Source organism: Pezoporus wallicus, unplaced genomic scaffold (assembly GCF_028554395.1).
Source record: "Pezoporus wallicus isolate ANWC-B61680 ecotype Strahan unplaced genomic scaffold, APGP_CSIRO_Pwel_v1 contig_8232, whole genome shotgun sequence".
Classification (NCBI taxonomy): Eukaryota; Metazoa; Chordata; class Aves; order Psittaciformes; family Psittacidae; genus Pezoporus; species Pezoporus wallicus.
In genome coordinates, this window is record NW_026637105.1 from 927,703 (window position 1) to 948,534 (window position 20,832).

Below are 20,832 nucleotides of genomic sequence, written 5' to 3' on the forward strand. Positions count from 1 at the left end.
CCTCTGCCAGCCCTCCTGCGTTTGTGTGTCTATGACTAAGCACGCTGAATGCATCGCTTTCTAAAACTTGGCTTTTCTCTTTCCTTGAGCTTCGTTGTTTCCAAGCCTCCTGCTCCCCTTTGTCCTCGCAGCCCCAGGGGACCTCGCAGAGGCAGGCCCCTTGCATCACCAGTGCCAGGGAAATGCAAATCCTGCCTGTGCGCCAGCTCTGTGTGCTGAGGGGGACAAAGCCAAAGCAGCTCCAGAGCGGGGAGACAAGCCCACCTCGCTGCTGCTCCTGCAACAGCCTGTGTTCCCCCCATCTGCTCAGGCTCCAGAGGAGACTCCACTAACAAGTGCTTTTCCACTGCAATACTCACTGGTTTTGCTTATGTCTTTACAGCCGCGTGTTGGCCATAGTGTGTCTGCAGTATGGGGCCATGTAAAACTAGGAGGTTTCGGCAGTTCTGCCCACCTCTGGGACAGAAAAGGCTGAAAAAGCTCTGGATTTTGCCCAGGAAACTCCACTGGCACATGGTTAGCAGCACAAAGCACGTTTGCATAGGAATGACTTGCCAGTATAGCAACCCTGGTCTGACCTATGCTGGTTTCCTAATGCAGTGTCTTGGAAGTGAGGAGAAAGAACACTTTGCTAACTCCCCAGTCCCATGTTTTTACACATACACCCTACATTGTTCCCTCCTTGGGCCCCAGTCTGGGTACAACACAGGCCACATCTGTGTTTCTCAGCCTCCCTGTCCTATTCGGGCACTCACTGAGCTACACTGGAAAATAAAAGAGATTATTCATTGTATTAATTGGTTCAAAGAAATTCCACACAAGAAAGACACAGCAGTGCTGTCAGCACCTGCAACTGCAGTTCTCTGCAGAGAACCTGAGCTTGAGCAGAGGAAGGAGTGTTGAGATCTCACTATGAAGGGCTGGCAGGTTTTCTGGGTGAACTATATTCAGCTGTGCGTGCCCCTGGGTATGTGGAAAGATCATTCATCCAGTTCATTGAGCTGCAGCCTGCATGTGAAAGGAGTTTCATGGGTTCTTTTTTAAATGTCACTGTTTTAAAGACGAATAGTCTCACGCAGAATTGTGCAGCAGATTAGAATATGGGGGCTCCAGGGGTAAATTAAAAAAGCAATTCAAAAACAACACTGTGGAACAATCTTATCTTTTCCCTGCCTTATCCAGGCATTTATCTAGGTCTGTTCTGCACTAGTTATCACCACATTATCTACATATTCTACGGTGTCTTTTAGCTACATTAGTACATATGCAGTTCATGTGGAGTCAAAAGTAAGTCAGGTCTGAACAAGCTGGAAAACATCCTGCTCTAATTCAAATGCCCTATTCAGAGAGTGGGCTGAGAGATGTCCACAAAACATACTGGGGCTGATCCAGTTTTAAATAGTCCACACTCACTGTCACCCCCTCATCTATCCATAGCATCAGCTTAAGCAAACCTTCCATCAGGGATAGAGTCCAACAACATATGGCAGTACTATGATCTATTTTAATGACAGGATCTATTTCTAACAAAATATTTAGGTTAGTGGTCTGAAAGCATTTTCAGTTCCATGTTGGAAGTTCCAATATTTCCATCGACTCCCTAATATACTTAGGAGAACCGTGCAGTGAAATAAAACTGTTCGTTCCTGTTAGCACGCTTGAACAAGTTCCATAAGTTTTTCATTTTATAAAATACTATGGAAATTGAACATGTACCCTCACAAAGTCCTAACAGTTTTGTTAAGTCTTGCAACGCTACTGGAATTCTCATGGTAATTGAGGTTCTTCTGAATGCCTGAGCATGTGGAGTTGGATTACATGAAAACAGAGGTTTAATTAAAACAAACAAACAACTCCCCACACACACTTTCTAAACTTCAGCCTCATAATGTGCAGGCAGTGTACTTGCTGGCTCAGAAACCAAAGGTCAACAAGAAAAAGCAAGTTTGTCCTGAAGATCTTAATTCATAAACCAGCCTCATCATTTAAGGTCTTCCTCCTGACTTCTGGATACTTGAGTTTCTCAGCATTGTTGCTAATAGTTTAAGTAATTCATAAATATTTATATTCTAAGAGGACTATTGCCTCTTTTTTTCTCTCTCCCTCTGGATTTTCCGACTTCCCAGAAAATCTCATTCAGAAACATGTGCATTGTCCGTGTTCAATGCACTGCTCATGCACAGCACATCAGTGCTGTTACATGCAGGCTTTTAGCGCATCTGTGCCTGCGCAGTGGCCTTTTCTGCACAACATTCCCACGTCCTGCCAACTACACAGGGCACTATGGATGTGTCCAAGGGAACCTTGACATGTGGCAGCCTAAATCTAGATTATTTCTAGATATTCAAAACCAATACCGATATAAAGTCATATTAAAATCTTTTATTGTTACTAGATTTTGTGCCCATTTAAAACACTCAAATGCTAATTCTTTTCATCTGTGGCTATCTAAGGATAAAAGGAATCTGAATAATTACAGTTTCCCATCAAACTCACAGTTTACATATAACATCTTCTGCCATAAAAAAAAAAACAAACAAATTCTTTAAAGAAATTTCACAAAATGACTCATCAATGAGAATTATTTTATGCTTGAGGACAAGGATTATTGTGTAAGTGAAAAGCATTATTCATAACTTATTAAATTATTACATTAATTACTTCACTGTCCTTGGCATGCAGTCACTTCTGCAGGGAGGCTTGACAGGATTTCCTAAATGAATCCCAATATTATGCATCCAGCAATCGAGGCCAGATGAAGGACAGTGTTTCTATATGCTGGCTTCGTTTGCCATTGAAATGCAGCTGCCGCTTAATACCGCCCTTTAATTGTGCAAATCAGATAAAGCTGGAAGCAGAGATTTCTCTCTAAGACAAAGTTTTAATTAGCAGTTAGATTATTTAAGTAGAAGGGAGAAAGGAACACATTGTTCTTATCAACTCTTGTGGGTGCTGGTCATGTTCGACACTGTTCACAATAAAAAAGGCAATAGTCTGTATCTTACACATAGTTTCACATATTTTCTTAATAGGCCTATGCCTTGCTAATGTTTTGAATGTCTTAATTATTGGAAAGCATGAAAATGAAAGGCAATCTTACAAAGCTTTAAATATTTAGGTTTTAACCTTGAAAGATTACACTGATTTTTGCAGCCTAAATGTGACCTGCCAGGTATTTCAGCTTACAGAGGTATGCAAACCTTCATGAAATTAAGTCCTCAGAGTCTGTAGAAACAACCCTTGTATGAACTTTTGATCAACACCAGATGAGGAAGAATGTGGCCAAATATAAACCATCCATTCCAACATTCAAACCATGGCTGGCTTACAGTTGTACCAGCAGATGTTAAATTAACGACAAAATCACATGGCTCTTCATTCATGAGGGCTACAGCAGCGGCACAACAAACACGAACCAGACTGGTCTGTGCTCTCGGGCTGATTCCAATAAAGGAACGACCCAAATGTGCTGCAGACACTCCATGGCGTCTCCAAAACCACCATGCAACAGATTCAGCACAGGCAGGGAGGACCCCTAGGCTCCACAGCGGCACACAATTAAAAGGGAATAGACATGGGTTTGAGAGGTACATTAAAACCTTTCACTGCTTTTTGTGTGGAGCTCGGTTTCTTTGACAAATTATAGTTAGTACTTGTGTTGAGGTCAAACAAACGAATACATACCCGCTGCAAGGGGAAAGCCGCGAGTCCTCCATGTCAGCTTCCAGAGCGCTCCTGAAGGGAAGCTGTGACGGTCCTGCCCTTCTCCACACCCCCGGATCCATCCCTTGGGGCAGCCTCACCGCGGGGGAACAGGGAGCACCGCGTGAGCCTCGCGCCATGGAGGTGTCGTGCCGTGAGGTGCGTCGTGGTGTGGAGATGCAGCACGGAGCACCATGTTGTGGCCTGATACGCTGGAGAGTCTTGGCTTGGTGGAGCGGGAGGTATGGTGAGGTGAGGCGAGGGATAGCGAGAGGTGCTGAAGTGAGCTGTGTGAGGTGAGGTGAGATGTGCTGAGGTGAGATGAGATGTGCTGAGGTGAGCTGTGTTGAGCTGTGTGAGGTGAGGTGTGTTCAGTTGTGGTGAGGTGAGCTACGTTGAGGTGTGTTGAGATGTATTGAGGTGAGCTGTGTTGAGGTGAGGTAAGATGTGCTGAGGTGAGGTGAGCTGTGTTGAGGTGTGTTGAGGAGTGCTGAGGTGTGTTGAGGTGTGTTGAGGTGTGCTGAGGTGTGCTGAGGTGCATTGAGTGGTACTGAGGTGCGTTGAGGTGCGTTGAGGTGTGTTGAGGTGCGTTGAGGTGCGTTGAGTGGTGCTGAGGTGCGTTGACGTGTGTTGAGGTGCGTTGAAGTGCGTTGAGGTGCGTTGAGGTGCGTTGAGGTGAGTTGAGGTGTGTTGAGGTGTGTTGAGGTGCGTTGAGGAGTGTTGAGGTGCATTGAGGTGCGTTGAGGTGTGTTGAGGTGTGTTGAGGAGTGTTGAGGTGCGTTGAGGTGCGTTGAGGTGTGTTGAGTGGTGTTGAGGTGTGTTGAGGTGCGTTGAGGTGTGTTGAGGTGTGTTGAGTGGTGTTGAGGTGTGTTGAGGTGCGTTGAGTGGTGATGAGGTGCAGCCCATGGTGCCGCAGAGGCTCCCCACCACTATCGCCACCACAGCCTCTGCCTGGCGGCCACACCACGAGGTCACAGCCCTGTGGCCAGCATGGGGCCGGTCGAGGCCCGCCAGGCCCTGGCGCACCCCGGGACCAGCCTGGCACCTCCTGCCCGGCCCCGCCGGGGGGCACCCGGGCACCCCCCGCCCCCCTCGGGCCTGTGGGGCTCTGAGGGAGCTCCAGGCCTCACCCTGCACTGCCCCCACTGCGCCTGCGCGGGGGGCGCCAAGAGGCGGAGCCGCGCGGTCGGCGCAGGCGCTGGGCGCATGCGCGCTGAGGCCCCGCGCTGGGCTTGTCGTTGCAGCTTTAAGAGGGCTCGCGGCCTGGCGGGTCTGGGCCCCCCGTCCCCTCCGCCGCCCTGAGGGAGCCGCGGCCCCCCCGCCCCGCGCCAGCCCCGTCCTGCCGCAACCCCGGCGCCCCGCGGACCCCCCCCCACGGCGCCCCCCGGCAGGAGGTGAAGCTGAGCGGGAGCGAGCCCCGGCCCCTCGCCCCGGGCTGGGGACAACTGAGGGGGGGCCGCAACATGGCGGAGGCCAAGGAGGAGGGGCCCGCCCCCCGTGCCAGGGTGAGTGGGGGGCGCGAGGGGAGGTCAAAGGGGAGGGGTCACCGGGCGGGAGGGGGCCCTGGGGGCCGGTCCCGCCGGGGCGGGTGCCGCGGCCTCCCCTCGGTGCTGAGCGGCCGGGCCCCGTGGGGGGGACACGGGCAGCCCCCGGCCGCGGCTGTCCGGTCGCTGCAGCCGTGAGCGGGGCTGTCCCCTCCGCGCTGCGGGGCGCGCTGCCCCCTGAGGCTTGGTTAGCGTCCTTTGGTGCGCAGGGACGAGTGTCCGGGCATCATCTCCATGAGCATCTTTGCATCACCTGGGTGATAAACTTAGAGGTAGCTGGGATCCATCAGCACCACCGGTCTCCTGGTCTAAAACCCACTGTTCTTTATAAATTCACTGTGGTTGTCCATGTCAAACCACAGTCAAGATGGCAGTTTGATCCAGATGCAGGTCCTCGCGCTGTAGCTGGTGTGAGCACCATCAGCTGCTGACCCTGTCATGGGGTCCTCCATCAGCATGGCACTGGGCACCCTCCTCTGCTGGAAGAAATACTTTGTCTTTTAAGAAGTGGAAGGATCTTTGTGGTCCACACCTTGAAGTAACTATAGAAGAATAACTTTTTAACAGGGCTCGATATAATCTTGCAACAAGTGAAGTCCCCCTTCCTGCGTCATGTAACTTTGGACTGAAAGCTTCCCTGCAGGAATGAGGTTAAGTTACATTTGTGTGGAAGAGCCCATAGGCCGCTACAAGATTCTGAGCTGTCCACTTCCCTTTTCCCAAAGACGAAGGTGTTTTCCCATTTCCCAGCCTTGAGAAAGACAAGAACACTCAAGTTTTCCATTCCTATATATGAGAAAAGTTTAATTTGCTGGATTTATTTCAAGCAACGTGAAACTTGCGATTGCAGTAAAACTAGTTGCTAAACGGAACAGTTGACCTTCCAGGTTCTGACTGAAGGAGCTGCACAGATGTTTGTCTGCTCTGCAGTTCTGAAATGAACATGGTCACAGAGTTGTCTCAGACCTGTGTTTTTTGGACACTTGCACTTATTTATAAGCAAACCCAAAGAATTTTGTGCAGTTGCTTACAGATCCTGCATAAATATGTAAGTCTTTGGGAGATCAGGATCTTGGCTACCTCAAGAAGTTTAAAGGGAAGAGGCTTCATATAGGACAATAACTTAGGAAATCTTAAATTTCATTCACAGGAGTTGAAATGTTAGTGATGTAAGGAAATACATAATGAGGACAGTCAAGCATTGGAAGAGGTTGCTCAGAAAGGTTATGCTCTATTAATGTCCGGTGGTCTCTTCATGCTTCTTGCCATGATGTGCTCAATTTATCTGTCGTTACCTGGTATTGTCAGTGGAAAAAAAAGATTGCCTTTTTTCTTCTCAAGCTTGCCAGTTATCTGCTAAGGAATAACAAAACAGTATTATCAAGTTCATGTCCTCTTTATTGGCCTCAGAACAAATCATTTCTCTGTCGGTTGGCTAATTATCCGTGAGTTGGAAAGTCCAGAAGTCTCCATCAGTTACTGCTCCATCTGTTCCAGTACATGATGGAAAGCCTTGTGCTGGTTGCATTGACAACATTCTCCACTCCTGCAGGAGCAGAGGAAGGATCCAGGAGAGTGGAGTTGCCCCACATGAGTGAGGAAAGAGAAAGCACAATTTGCCAGTCTAGCTTGAAGGAAAATCCCTTCCTGGTCCCAAGCCTGACAGTGAGGTTAATCTTAATTGTGCCAGAAAGGTTCCTGTGAGATTTTAACAGAGAGTAGTAGCACCAGTGCACTGTGTTCTGTCAGTCTGTAACCTTCAGAGTCTGAGAGGTGAATTTCCTCTTCTCTCCATTCCAAAACCAGTTTATGAACCAATAAGTTCTTGAGGACGATGGGGAGAAGCGAATCCTTCCCAGTTAATTGATTTACTGATAGAGGCTATGAAGAATGAGATTAACATACTGTAAATACAGGACACTTGTGCATCTTCCATTAAAGCCATAATTAATGAGGTCTTGGAAGACCCGTGTATTTCATTTCTCCATAGCTGTCCAGTTCCCATTCTACAGGAGGTCACAGTGATGGACTCTCCCAAATCCTGTACGTGAGGAATAATGAGCATTTCTCATAAAAAAAAAACCTGTTTTCTTTCATAGGGAATAAACAAAGACTAATTTAATAACTTCTCCAGAGAGGAGCTGAGCAGGTGCTGGTGTGTTCAGGATTGTTCTTTTCAGTATTAAGATCTTTGGCAAATATTGTTATTCCAGAAACGTTTAGGCTGGAACTGGCTCTTTGCCAGGCCCGTTGTGAGCAGTTGCTGTGTTTTAGCTCAATCCACCATAATGAGCCACAAAGTAAAACAGAAAGTTTTTGCCAGTGAAAGACTGATGTGGAGGTTTTGTCTGATTTTGATTTAAAGTATCTACAAAGTTTTTATGGCTAAATTTGTATTTTAGAGGTTTGTTTCTGCCCCTAATCAAAACTGTTGCATTTTTCTAAGGAAAAGACACCAACATATTTAACTTTTCATAGTTGCAAAATAATATCAAGATTTACTTGGAAGGTGTTTGTATGGGGTTTTTAATTAGTTTATACAAATATTTGTGGCAGTTCAACTTTAATTTGCATATTGAATAATATACAATAATATCCTTGTCTTGAACGGTTGATACTTTGAATAGAATGATCATTTATTTAAGCCTGTAGCAGTGCTAACTCCTGTAATGTGACACTCCAGCTCTTGGAAATGAATTTGGTGTGAATAGGTGAACACCCGGTGGCTGCCTCAATAAAACAGCTTTAATTTTGCATGGCTTTAATTAAAAATTGAAGGATCGCCTCATTTAGAAAGGTTTGTGACAGAACTGCTCTCGAATGGTACAAAGACAATGATGAGAACATTTCTCTGCAAAGGCTTGTGCATCTCTTAGAGGATGCTTTGATGGCAGAAGTTTTCAATTCACCTTCTAAAAACCAAGTGTAACAGATCTCAGTTTTTCCCGTGAGGACTTCTCCCACTTTATGAGATACAGAAAATCAAGTCAGCTCTTTATGCCCACCTTGAGGCCCTTTGCATGATGAGGATAGTGAAAATTAATTCTGACGTTATCTCCACTTTTGTCTTATGTAATGACTGTTGTATCCCACCATTCCTTCCAGACATTCCAATTAATGTTGTCTTTCCCCTCAGTTTATTGCAGTTTTTTGGTAACAAAACCAAAACTTAACTTTTACATTTGGTCCTTTTCCTTTTTGATAGCTGGTCCAGATTCAGAGAAGTGTTAGAAGTCTTCTAAGAGGTTGGAGAAGTTCAGTATCAAAATCTGAGTCTTGGTCCTGAGTTCGCCAAGTGCTTGGTCTGAGATCAGGGCTGGGGAGGGTGTAGGAATAATTGCTTTCCATTTGCAATCTTTTTGTGCTTTCTGTACCCAGGTAACAGTTACCTGGGTATTCTCACCTGGGTACTCTGTACTCTTTCTGCTATCAGATGGGAATCTCTGAAAGATCTTCTGCCCAGTCGTGGGGCAGGATGCATTGCTGCTGCAGGAATCTCTTCATTTCCTTTGTAAAAAGAGGGAACCTGAATCACTGGCCTAATAAACTAATGTTTAGTTGTCTAAATTTAGGTAAGAAGAGCCTGAGACAGAATTAGCACAACTGTACAGAGTTATTCCTACAGGAGAGATTTTGGAGTACTTGCTTTCTTTTATAATTTTTTTTAATAACTTGTGTGGTTTTTTGAATCTTGATATTTGTTATAACAGTCTAAAAAGCATTTCATCTTTATTAAATGGCTTTATTTGCCCAAGAAAGCCTTTATGGAATACAGTTTAGCTAACACAGACTATTAACAGGCCTTTATTATGCTTAATATTTCCTGGCAAGAGTTGTTATAGTGCTCTGCAAAAAAATTAAACTTTCTGTGTTTTTTGGCAAAATATCTGCTATCTCAAAATTGACTAGATTGGTTAAATATGTTTAAAGACACATTGGGGTGAGGATTCCAATACAAGGCAAGCGTTAGCTCTGTCACTTACCTGCAGGCAGAAGAGCGAAGCAGAGGTGGCTCAGTGGTTGGACCTCTCACTCTGATGCTGTTCAAGTACTTGCAGGCATTTTGTGCAGTCTTGTTTGTTCACAGAACAGGGCAATTCTTGGGGCTGCATGAAGCCATCAGTCACAGGAGCTCTAATCGCATAGTACCAGTGGCGTTTCTATGGGGTTTTACTGGTGTTCAGGCAGTTCATTCTCAAGAGCCTTGGTTACTTGTAATAGTATCTGCAAAGAAGGTGAAACATCCAACTGAACTGCCTGTTGTAAGAACCACTTCTTCACAGGAAAAGAAATAGTAAATCCAACCAGGGCAAAAACTACAAATGGGGCTGGAGTTGTAGGTTTGATGAGAGCTGGCAGCAAACTCTTACAATAAGGGAAAGACTTGTAGAACCTAATGGTAGATAAGCTGATTCACCAGTGTGGGCTATTAACATCTAAACCATTCTGTGAAGGAGGGCTGATGATCCCCGCTGCGTTTATCAACAAGCAGAAGGTGCTATGTTTGTCAATTTGCCCAGTTTGCATGAAAACCATCTTGTAGGCTTCCTTTTTTGGGACAGATTATAATGAAAAGCAGACGTCAGCTTACACCTTTCACTTTCTTTAAAGATCAATTGACAGAAGGTTGGGGGGTTTCCCCTTTTATTAAGGTAATTATTAAGAAGTGGTTACTGAGATGGTTCATTATCCTCTTGGGGGAGACATTGAGTAGAAGGATCTTTGGGAGGTTATAGTGCCGGTCCTGCACCCCAGATTCTTACCCTCACTGCTTCTTAGTTGTTTTATATGGACTGGTTTTCCCTTAAAAGATACGGTGATGTCTCTCTCTTTAAGAGCTGCTCAGCTTCTGAATTCAGTGGAATTAAAGGGATTGCTTGCTTTGTAGAACATGATCTTCTAAAGAGCTATACTTCTGAAAGCTTGGCCAGAAGTATACATTTGTAATCTGGGCAGTGCTGTCTTCCTTGTGGGATGCTAAAATATGGAACTAAAATGAAATACTTGGTTTGGAGTAATTACCCACTGAGTATCACAGCAGAAACATCCATTGTTATGATATGGACCCTGCTCTGATTTTGGTGATTTTTACATCCAGTTTAGTTTTTCTGACTTATGCTGTGAGAAATGGGAATTCCCTTTATTTCAGCTCACTTACAGATTTAGTGTAACCGAAATCCCAGTGTCAGTGGTGGTTTGTAGTGCCTTCAACAGCAGCAGGAAAGATCAGGGCATAGCCATAGTGAGGTTTTGAGGAGAGAAGTTCTTTGTTTTTAAAGGAAAGCCTTTCTTGTGGATGTCTTGGTTTGTTTGCTTGCTTGATGTGTGTTTTGTGTCTGGGTGTGTTTGCTAATTGCCAAAGCCCACAGGTCTAGCAGGCTTCAAATCAGCACATCAAACTAATGTCTTTCAGAAACCCATTGCAAGGTGAAGCCTTCTTTGTGGAGCTGCTTCCTTCTCAAATCCATGTTTTGTGGGCAGATGGGAGAAGGGCTCTACTTTTTGTAGGTAGGTTAAAACCACTGATCATTCAGAGTAAGCAGGGCACGCTGTAACTTTCTGTGTGTTGACAGGCTCATCTACTTGCTCCTGTACAGGTTGGTAACAGGCTGCAGCCTGTGTGTGCATGTTGGGTGGATCTGAAACCATGAAGTCAACAGGGGCTTTGTTTGGAATTAGCCTGTGAATATTCAGGCAGCTCAGGGATGTCTGGAATAGCTGGGGACAGACAGGCAATGGAATAGCTGGGGACAGACAGGCAATACACCGATGTGCTGAACCCTGTGCTGTCTGGTGAATCAGTCGGTATTCTAAAACCGCACAAGTGAAGGGCACCAGCATGTGCCTGAATCTTCTTTCCTGAGACTTAAAGACTGAAGATGCAAATTGACGGTGAAGTTAGTGAGATGCAAGGTATGAATGTGTTTCTTGAACAGAAAGATAGGGAGCCACAAGAAACTGAAAAATGCCTGCCTTTGTTTATGTGTAGAGATGGGTGTTTAGGATTTGCCTTTAAAACCGCCCGTCCCGGTATCAATTTCATTCCTCTTAGCCTCGATTAAAAATGATCTTTTGAAGTCTTGAGCGTGGCTCAGCTGCCCAGGGAAGCCTTAAGGACTCAGAATCCTCCAGGCTCCCTCTCGGAGCCTCCCCGCCGGCGGCTCCGAACCCGTTCTCCCCTGTGAAGAGCCACGCGTGGTGCCCCGCAGCGCAGGGCCGCAGCCGGGGCTGCTAGGGGGCTCTGCAGGCCCCGCGCCGCACGCCGAGCTCTATGGCTAGCCTGACCCCGCCGGGTTCTCTTCCTGCCGCAGCCGTTCTTTTCCTGTAGCAGGTATCTGCAGCAGGCTGGCTCTTTGTTACCCTCTGCTCGTCCCTCCCCAGGTGCTCCGGAGGTAGGAATGCTGGCTGTGTTTCGGTGGGAAGCAGCTCCGGGAGAGACCCGCTGCTTGACTGTGCTCGTACCGCGGAGCTTTCCCATAGCAGGGGTGCAGCGCGGCTGGCATCCCTTCCAGGGGTGTCATGTGTAAAAGGTCAGGGGGTGCTTCCTGAGCTCAGCCCTCCCGCTTCAGGAATAGCGATTACAATTTTGATTACTTTTTCCTTCCAAGTTGTGTCTTCCTTATCAGATTAATGATTTCTGGAGTTTGGGGGTGGGGGGAGGGTTGTGCTGTGTGTACAGGGACAAGGCAATTGTACAGACCAGAAACTGAGAACCATCTCTGACTAATTTTAATTGCAGTTTTCTTAACATCTGCTTCCTTTCCACAGTTTGCTTACGGATGCAGTAAAACCTAGGATCAAACTTCAAAAGGCCTGCTAGAAAGATATGTGCCTGCATATGTAAAGTTGTGGTGCTGTTTTGTTCATTTAAAGAAATCCTCTGGTTTGCAGTCAAAACAAGGTTGTAGCCATAGGCACCTTCTCTCTTTATATTGCACCAAAATAATGCATTAGTTGCTTGATTTATGGATGCTGTGGCACCATTCGAGTACTGAACAGGTTTTTAGGTATTTCCAATTAGCACATTAGATTCAAGTGTAAACAGTGTGCTTCTGTCACCTGCTCCAAGCAAAGCCAGCTTAGTGCTGAGGATGTAGCACTGTTCCCCTGGAGTCCTATTTACAATTGTTAAAAAATAGCAGCATACCTACTGGATTATTATTTTTTATATAAAAGCAATACTGTCTTTATATAAATAGTGATCTAAAGCAAAACGCATTGGTTCCAGGAATACCTGTCTGTTTTGTCACCATTTCTGTATTCTTGTTTCCTTTATTTAGTGCTATCTGAGTGCTAGTGAGGCAGAGTCACTAAGGAAAATGTATTCTAAACCATTTCATTTTGCTAATATCAAGCTTCAGTTGTTCTGTCTTAAGCTCTTAGGGAATGTTCACTACCTAAAAGCACTAAGTATTTTTAAACTATTCTCTGGCAAAATACTAGCCAAAGTGCTTGAATGGAGGTGTTTTAAAATACGATGTCCTGGAGTTTTGTTGTACAACTTCAAGTGCTTTTTGAGAACTGTGTTGGGGAGTTAAAGCTTAGAGTATTTTAACAGAAATCTTACTGTTCTTGAGCCTTTCCACTCGTAGTTATTTAGGACTTAATCTGGGATATTTGAGTGCCTTGTCTTAATTCTGTCAAAAGGACCCATAGGGAATGCCATCCAATGCATCAGGTCTGTGTTTGCCTCGAGGGTACTTTTATTCCACTAATGACCAAATCTTTAAAAATCTGAACAGAAGAAATAAAGGGAATTGAGAGTGATGGCAACTGACCAGGACTGGTGAGAGAGGAAATTGCCTTGCAGAAATGAAATAGAATAATGTAGAAATAGGAAGGTGGGCATTATTGTTTACATTTCTGTGTAATGCAAGACCAGTGACAGCCAATTTATGTGACTGATTAAGGTGATTTCATGTAACTATTGCTATACAAAATTTCCTTCTGAGATGGCATTAAACAAGATTGTAATAGGATTCAGGAAGGGAACAGAAATGTATGTAATTGAGGGACTATCCCACACTCATTCAGAAAAAAATATATGAGCCCTCATCAAGGGCTTATGCCAGTTATAGACTGCTATGGAATGAGTAATTTATGGGGGAGAGATATATATATGTATATATTTATGTGTATGCAAATATGTATGTATCCACATAGAAGCATACAAACACTTCCCCTAGTTTCCTCTCTTTGGTTTTATACCGTGTGGGAGTTCTGATGCTGTTCACCATCAGAAACTAGATGGTGGTTAGATAAGACTGCTCATATTATCAGATGCTGAAGTTCCTGTTATATAAATACTTCTAGTGGAAGCTTTTGACCACAGACATAGATCTTCCTCTGCACCTAAAACCTCTGAAAGGAAGACAATATTCAAGATCTCTTTATTCTGGTAGCCTCACAAAAGAAAGAGAAAAGAAACAAAATAGGGTGGGGTTTTTTTCTTAGGATGACCTTGTGGTTGGGAAGTGTTTTGGATTCCTTCCAGGTAGATTGTAAATGTTTTCCAACTTGTCCAAAATATTTCTGGTAGTCTCTAATGTGCTCTTGCAGGTGGCCCCTTGTGCTGACTTCAAATGAAACAGAGAGGTCCAGACTGCAAAATGTATTCTTTCCCTAATAACGGCGTTTCTGGTCTTGTCACCTATTAGTAAAAGATCTGTTATCTCCAGAGGAGGAGGAATACCCAGGGCTTGGATCTATAAGGTAACCGGGACTTTAGTAGAACCTGGAATACTTTTCCACAGGTACTCTGGATCTCAAAAGAGTTAAAGAACTACTTTGATACAAACCTACTTCAAGAAAAGGATGAGCAAATGCTTCGTCTCAGCTGAAAACTTCTCTTGCTTGACCTACAAATTGTGTGAGACTTTTTTGGAGAAGAAAGAGCATTACTGACAGGAAGCAAGAAAAGCATCAGGGGAGGTCAGTGTAGAGAAAAGGACCCAGGCTATCTTGGTTTTGCCTCCCAGGGCTTCATTTTCTGATATTATTATCAAATGGCAACAAGTTCCTCTTTCTGTTCTTCTACAAAACCCGTACAGCACCGCTGTGTGTGTCCTCAGCACCTGGTGTTAGCGCTAAGTATATCCACTATTTATGGGGATTCATTTTACACTGGTGTAAACTTGGTTGACTGCAAGTGGACTTCCAGGTCAACATTAAACTTGCATCTCTGGAGACATCCGAGGATCGTTACAGTTGTAGCAGGACTCAGGCCTTTCTGGAAGGTGTTTCCTTAGTTTTTCCCTCTAGATAATTACCACGAATTGACTTGCATCAGCCTTGTAGAAATGTGTAACTTTCTTTTTTCCTTGGGTTCTGTATTTCACTTTTTCAGCCTCAAGTGTCTGTTCAGAGAAGCTGGAAAGTTTTGGTGAAGTATCAAAGTGTCTTGGTCTTCACAGTGCTGGACAGATTCTTGCTATTTCATGTGTGTCATATTAAGCTGAAGCAGTCAACTCTTCTTGTAGACCTGGAAGCGATAGTAGAAAGAGACTGATGGGCTTTTTGCTGTCAGATGGACCTTGGGAAAATATGTTGTCATCCTTTCCCGGAGCTGGCTGCTATCAAACTGATAGTTCCCATCACAGTCCTGTAGAATATTTGATTTACCAACTAAATGACTTGAGTTAAATGAAATTAGAGATCATCCCTTTGCTACCAAATCCCATTACTTTACTTAAGATGGCTTAAGAATTGAAGTGTGAGCAGGATCTACCAGAAAAGAAAGTGTTGAGTTAGAGACGTAAAGGAGGGATGACTTCAGTGAATTGCTGTTATCTTTTAGGCAGAAGGGAAGGATGCTAATGAGTTGGACATTCTAAAGGAAACTTTTATTATGCCGGGTGCTCATAGTTCTTCAGACAGCAGTGCAGCATGCCATCAATTTTAATGTCTGGCAGAGAATATTTCATGTAAATGGATGTTTTGCACCGCATTCAGCGTTGTCAGCTGCTTGTCCTTCAGTTACACTCCCACTGACACCCATTGTCTTGTTACTGTCAGGAAGTTAACCATTACATTTTGCTGTTCCTGGAAAGGGGACGTTCCCTGGTAGGGAGATGAAACCTTCAGGTCTGCGCAGCCCATGTCAGTGGCAGCTGGATATGCTGCTGTTTTGCCATTTAGAATGTTCAGAGGAAGTGAAGGATCACAGAGCATCAAAGGGGGAAGAATCTATGATCCTGACCTGGTACAAGTATGTCACATAAATGTGCAAATCTTGACATGTCCTTCCCTCCCTTCTCTCCTCCGCCTTCTCTGGGAAGCAAGCTAACTCTGAATTGTCATTGTGTCCTTTTTTTATGTACTTGTGAACCTGTTAGGGTAAATGTGACTTCTCAGTGATGTGAGAGTCTTAATCCATAGAACTTTGCTTGGGATGAGAAACGAAGGAGGTGGAGTTGTGACCCTTCTTGTTGGTTTTGGTTTTCATCGGGTACTTTTTAGCAAAGTCCATGGCAGCTGACCAAGATAATGATACAGTGCTTTCCTTTTTACAGTTTGAAGATAAATCTGATGCGGTATTTGATATTACAGAAAAATGTAAGTATCTTTATTTATTTATATAAGGCCACAGTTTCCCAAAACGTTCCTCAGAAGTATCATTGCTGCTGAAAAAGACTGTTTGCCCTTCTCCACGCTCCACGCTCTTGCTGCTCATTCCCTTCATGCATTGCCTTCTCCACAAGTGTTACAGATGAGATGCATTTAATGCTTTTTTTCGTTAGTTTTACTCAGTTCAGCTTCTGCTTCACTATGTGGTGAGTGGGACGGAACTGTTCCTTATGTCAGCAATGTTTTACCAGTAATGTTGGCCCGAGAAGGTTTAGAGTATCTGAGGAATTGCAGCATCAAACAGATTAGCAAAGGACGCTTGCCCTTGTCCTTTGTTACATGTAAAGTTGGTGAATTTTCTGACTGGTTTTGTTTTTTTCTCCCTAGGTGGTGAAATTCTGGATGCAGAAATGTCAGAGGACACTGACAACAACTTAACGCCTGCCCTCGACAGCATATCTTATGGAATACAGAATCGAACAGGATCTGAAAACTCACTGCTGGATGATGATGATGAGGATGAGGATGATTTCTTTCTGAACTCTGGGGATCTTGCTGGCATACCCGTTGTGGGGAGTGACAATGAAGATGAACAGAATTTCACTCCAAAAGACACTCTTTCTTCAGCGATTTCTGATGAAGACCATTTGGAAGAGGGCAAGAGAGTTACAGATCATGACTTGGACAGTGAAAAAGAAATTCAGGTTCAGAATGCAATCCAAAAGGATCTCGCTTCACCATTTGAGCAGAGCCCTGTATTTAAATCAACTCGGAAAGATTTTAGCATAACAAGAGATAATGGCAAAGAGACTTTCTCAGCAAAGGACAAGAATAGAGAAGGACAGTTTCAAGAACGTGAAAAACGGTTGGAAAAAATCCCAAAAGATACGGATTCTAGATTGAAAAGCAGTTTTCTTGACAAAGCAGGTAACTGTTGGCATCGTAGACCTGGCTACCCAGCAAAGAGGAAGAAAGAACTAGACAGAAATCAGCAATAGGGCTAGTTATTAAAAACACCATCTTGTTGAAGAGAATATGTAGAGCTGTACTCAGGGAAGCATTTCATAAAGAACCCTAAACCATGGTGAACTCTGGAGTAAAACCATGAGTTGGAGAAGGGCCTGACAGCATTAGGGGGGGGTCTCATCTTCCACAGCTTGTTTCAAAGCCTCAACATATCCTTTGTTGCTGTGGTTTTCTAAACCAAGCTGGGTGACAATTCAAGCTTCCTTTTGTTTTGTCTTCAGTGTATTTTACAGACCTTGGAACTCCTTAAAGGAAAAGTTGAAGTTTAGTTGAAGTTGATAGCTGGGAAAGATTTTTTTGGAGCAAAGTACCGATTCTTCATGAATGTGCACATATTTAAAGCAGCATGCATTTGGTAGTATCAGCACGGAAAGGCCTGCTAGAAATGTGTTAGTGTCTGCAGGAAGTCAGCCAGAGAGTAGCTTGAGATCTGCTTTTCCTGGGAGAGTGCTCTCCTTCTGCCTCAGATACTTGTGTCTTGGACTTTGTCCAGCCAACATGGAGAGAAGCAGAGATGCCTGTGATCTGTTTCTCATTTGAGGGAGCCTGACAGTCACCAGTAATCTTTCTGCCCACACACTTGGTTTTGATTTCCCAAGCTCCAAAAGTTACAGTAGAAGGGTGAATGAAGGAGTTAGGAACAACCAGGCTGGAATGTGTGATTTAATTGTATTCCGAAGACTGTATGGAGAGAGGGTTGGTCAGCAAGTGAGAGCCTCCTGGCTGCTTGTTCAGATTCACAGCTTACAATTCTGGTATTTAAACTTTGTACGTCTAGTAACAGCATCTTAAAATCAGTGCTTCCAGGTGGCGCAAGTGATAGAGAAGCAATACAGATGTTTTTAAAATAAAGAAGAGTTAAAGATGTCTCATTACTTTTACCTTCAGGTGGAAATCAAGTGAGGAATATTTCTGTGCAAAAGATGTGCTTCAGAAAATTGTGAATAGTTGCAGTTACAAGGTTGTGGCTGAAAGCTGTGCAGCCTCAGGAAGAGCACTCAGTAATTGAAATAGAAATAGTAAATGCTTGATAGGCAGCATCCAGGATCCAGAATTTTTACAAGGTATGTGCTGAAAAAGCTACTGTTTCCTGGGAAAGAGAGCAGAGGCAAAAAAGAGTAGAACAGGAAAGAAAAGGATGAAAGGTGTTGCTCTGAAAGATATTCTATGATTTAGATGTTGAAACCCAGGAGAGTTCAGAACCCACAGGGGTGTAGAAAATTCTGAAGGAACAGTTTGCCTCAGAGTATCACAGCCATTTTTCTGGAATAGAAAAATAATGACCCAATAGAATAATAATAAAATGTCAGTTCTCCTTAAGGAATACCATCTTGTTTGCAGGGAGGAGAAAAGGAAGTAGTTTAACGCTTCTGAGGTGCTGCCAGACTATGGGGTTGGGGATCAGCATGAGACTCTAGATAGCTTTAAAGGAAATGCATTGGACTCTGTATTCATTTATATTTAATGTATATGTTTTCCTCAGTTCATAATCAAGTAGAAGAAACATTACGGACGCAGTTAGCTCCACAAACTCCAGAAACTAACTTCAGGGTAAGCTATAGATCTTTAAACCACTTTTGCAAGTGCAGCAATATACTGGAATAATTCAAAATACGTATTTTGTATTTGAGTGTAAATTTTGAGTATCAGGAAAACTGATCTTCTGACTCTTAGCCATCTTTCCTACTTAAGCAGTGCATATTATTTTGTAAAAGTTTGGATTGAGGATTCTTTTGGTAGCCACTGTGGTGTTCAGCATGGTCTGACTGACTGGTGAGCCGAATCTAGACCTGGATGCATCCATCTGGCCTGCTGCCTTTTTTCCAGATAAGACAGGGAACAGCTTTATCAACAGGAGACGCTGCCCAAACAACTGAATGCCCCTACTGACAACCAACTTAAAGAGCTGGGTGGCTTCTGCTTTGTCCAGAGGAGTGAAAAGGATTGGGGGTGGGATGACAGAGGGTGCTGCAGGGAGGTAGGGGCAGCAGCTTGCTGCCCATCGTGTCTCTCCCACCTTCCAGTGGCAGGACCCATTTCTCTTGGTCTGCAACAGAAACTCCCCTTGGTAGCAGCCCAACTCCTAATGGCAGTTGCAGGAGGGTGAATTCTTTTTCATATTATTGTTTCAGGAGTCTAGCTACCTATTTTCTAGTAAGGAATCTATTGGACAAGAGCTGGGGAATTCCTTTGCACCAAATATTAGAATTAAGGAGGAGCCTTTGGATGACGAATATGATAAAGCTATGGCCCCACAGCAGGGACTGTTAGACAGAATTAAAGATGAACCTGATAATTCCAAGGTAAGTTTCCCATTGCATTTCTCATTTTGGTCTGACAACTGACCGCATAAGCTGGATGAAAATCCAGCGATTTATTTGGTTTGTTGACCGAAATTTAACTAGTTTAGTAGAAGGATTTTTCCCTCTTAAGCCACCATGAAACCCAGACTCCCAACTTTTTGATGTCATGTTACCATGTCACTGAAAATGTTTTGCTTTTCAGTTAGAGACAAAGCAAAGTGCCATAAAACTTTGATGATTTAATCTGTGTCAATGTAGACACTTTATCTCAACTTGGTCTCCCTAGGAAATAAAATGCAGATCATGTTTCACTGAACACCTTGTGAGTAGTCAGAGAGATGTGTAGTTGAAATGACACATTGCTGCTACTTCCCTCTTAAAGGTTCTCTTTGCAAGCACAGTGGTTCGTTGCTTTTCTTGTTCTAAATTAACACTTACAGGTCTTACCTTAGCAAAGCATTTAAATACGTTTAGGTCAGTGAAGTCAATTTAAGCATGTGTTCAGGAGACTTTTTCACTTGAGACTGACGTTTTTTATGGTGATACAGGGACAAGTCCACTAATTGCAAAATGGAGAAAGTCTGACCTATGGATTGAGTGGTTCTGGAGTGAGGACTGCTGAGCTCTAGCTGGTCTCTTTGCCACTGGTTTGCTGCAGGACACCAGGGAAATGATCTGTGTTGCAGTTCCTGTCTCCTCACTGCTAATGTTTAGGTTACATGCCAAAATTTACCTGGAATTAAAGGTGTGCAGCTCTTCCAAGAACATCCCACTTGCATCGGCACGAGAGTGATGGTGTTCTTGTGCAGGCGTTAGTTTTTCTACCATCGCTCTGTACTTCTGCTAAACCTCCTCTACTCCCTGGGCCTATCTTCCCAATGTGTTTTCTCCTTTTCCCCTGATACTCTTGGTTTAATAAAATAAAGATGAAAACAAAGTGTTTGAAACTATTGAGATTTCACTGCTCTCCTGATTTGTTTAGTGTCATGAGATTGGGTTTATTTTTCCTTAAGTGTATATAACGTCAAACCACGTATAGGTTGGTTAAATCTCTATTCTCTGAATTCCTAGGATGGCATCTGTTGTGTGGATTTGTGGGGAATGCAATGCAAGATGTCTGTGGTTATCAAAGATCATATTAATAAGTAAAAGTGAAGACTTGAAGGATTTAAATATCTGTTGTGGTTTAGATGGACATTATCAAATACTGTATTGTCCAAAATACTAATTCCTGGAGTAAAATCCTGGAATCATCAACTCTGCCTGATGCGGGAGAAGTATGAGAACTGATGAAGGTTCATTTTGTTTTGCTTTAGATTGGAATGAATGTGGGGGTTTGTTGGTTTTTTTGTTCATTCTGAAAGAGAAGAGCATTTCTGGCTGTGACCAATAGTTGGAGCTGAACTTCTTGGCTTTCAACACAGTTTCACTGCTGTGAAACTATGCTTGATCATGCACAGTTGATGTCAGGATTTGCCTCTTATTGACTAAGGATAAAACTGCAGTTAAAATGCTTAAAATCCTGTCTGTCTGCAAAGAGCTAGTTTTTAAATTGTTCTATTAAAGAAATGGTGCTTTAAACCCCATCATCACAGCATGCGCATGCACAGCTTAAAAGCTTCTCTCACTTGAGCTTTGAATGTTTCAGTCTGATGATGAATGAATACTGTTGCCTGTACTCCTGGGAAACC

At 43.8% G+C, this 20,832-nt stretch overlaps 1 protein-coding gene across 9 annotated transcripts in view; it reads left to right on the forward strand.

The window, feature by feature from the left end:
* Window positions 1–5,054: 5,054 nt before the first annotated feature.
* ZMYM4 (zinc finger MYM-type containing 4) overlaps window positions 5,055–20,832 on the forward strand; it is a 36,432-nt gene continuing 20,654 nt past the window's right edge. For 4 of the 9 annotated variants that reach the window (XM_057403467.1, XM_057403469.1, XM_057403468.1 and 1 more), the window contains exons 1-5: window positions 5,064–5,207; window positions 15,758–15,800; window positions 16,200–16,739; window positions 18,322–18,389; window positions 18,971–19,141. In XM_057403467.1, coding sequence (XP_057259450.1) covers window positions 5,166–5,207; window positions 15,758–15,800; window positions 16,200–16,739; window positions 18,322–18,389; window positions 18,971–19,141 — 864 coding nt within the window. In that variant the 5' untranslated portion in view covers window positions 5,064–5,165. Of the gene's footprint in view, window positions 5,208–12,509; window positions 14,178–14,492; window positions 15,801–16,199; window positions 16,740–18,321; window positions 18,390–18,970; window positions 19,142–19,179; window positions 19,887–20,832 lie in introns of those variants that run through there. The other 5 variants (XM_057403470.1, XM_057403472.1, XM_057403471.1 and 2 more) reach the window with 5 other exon arrangements.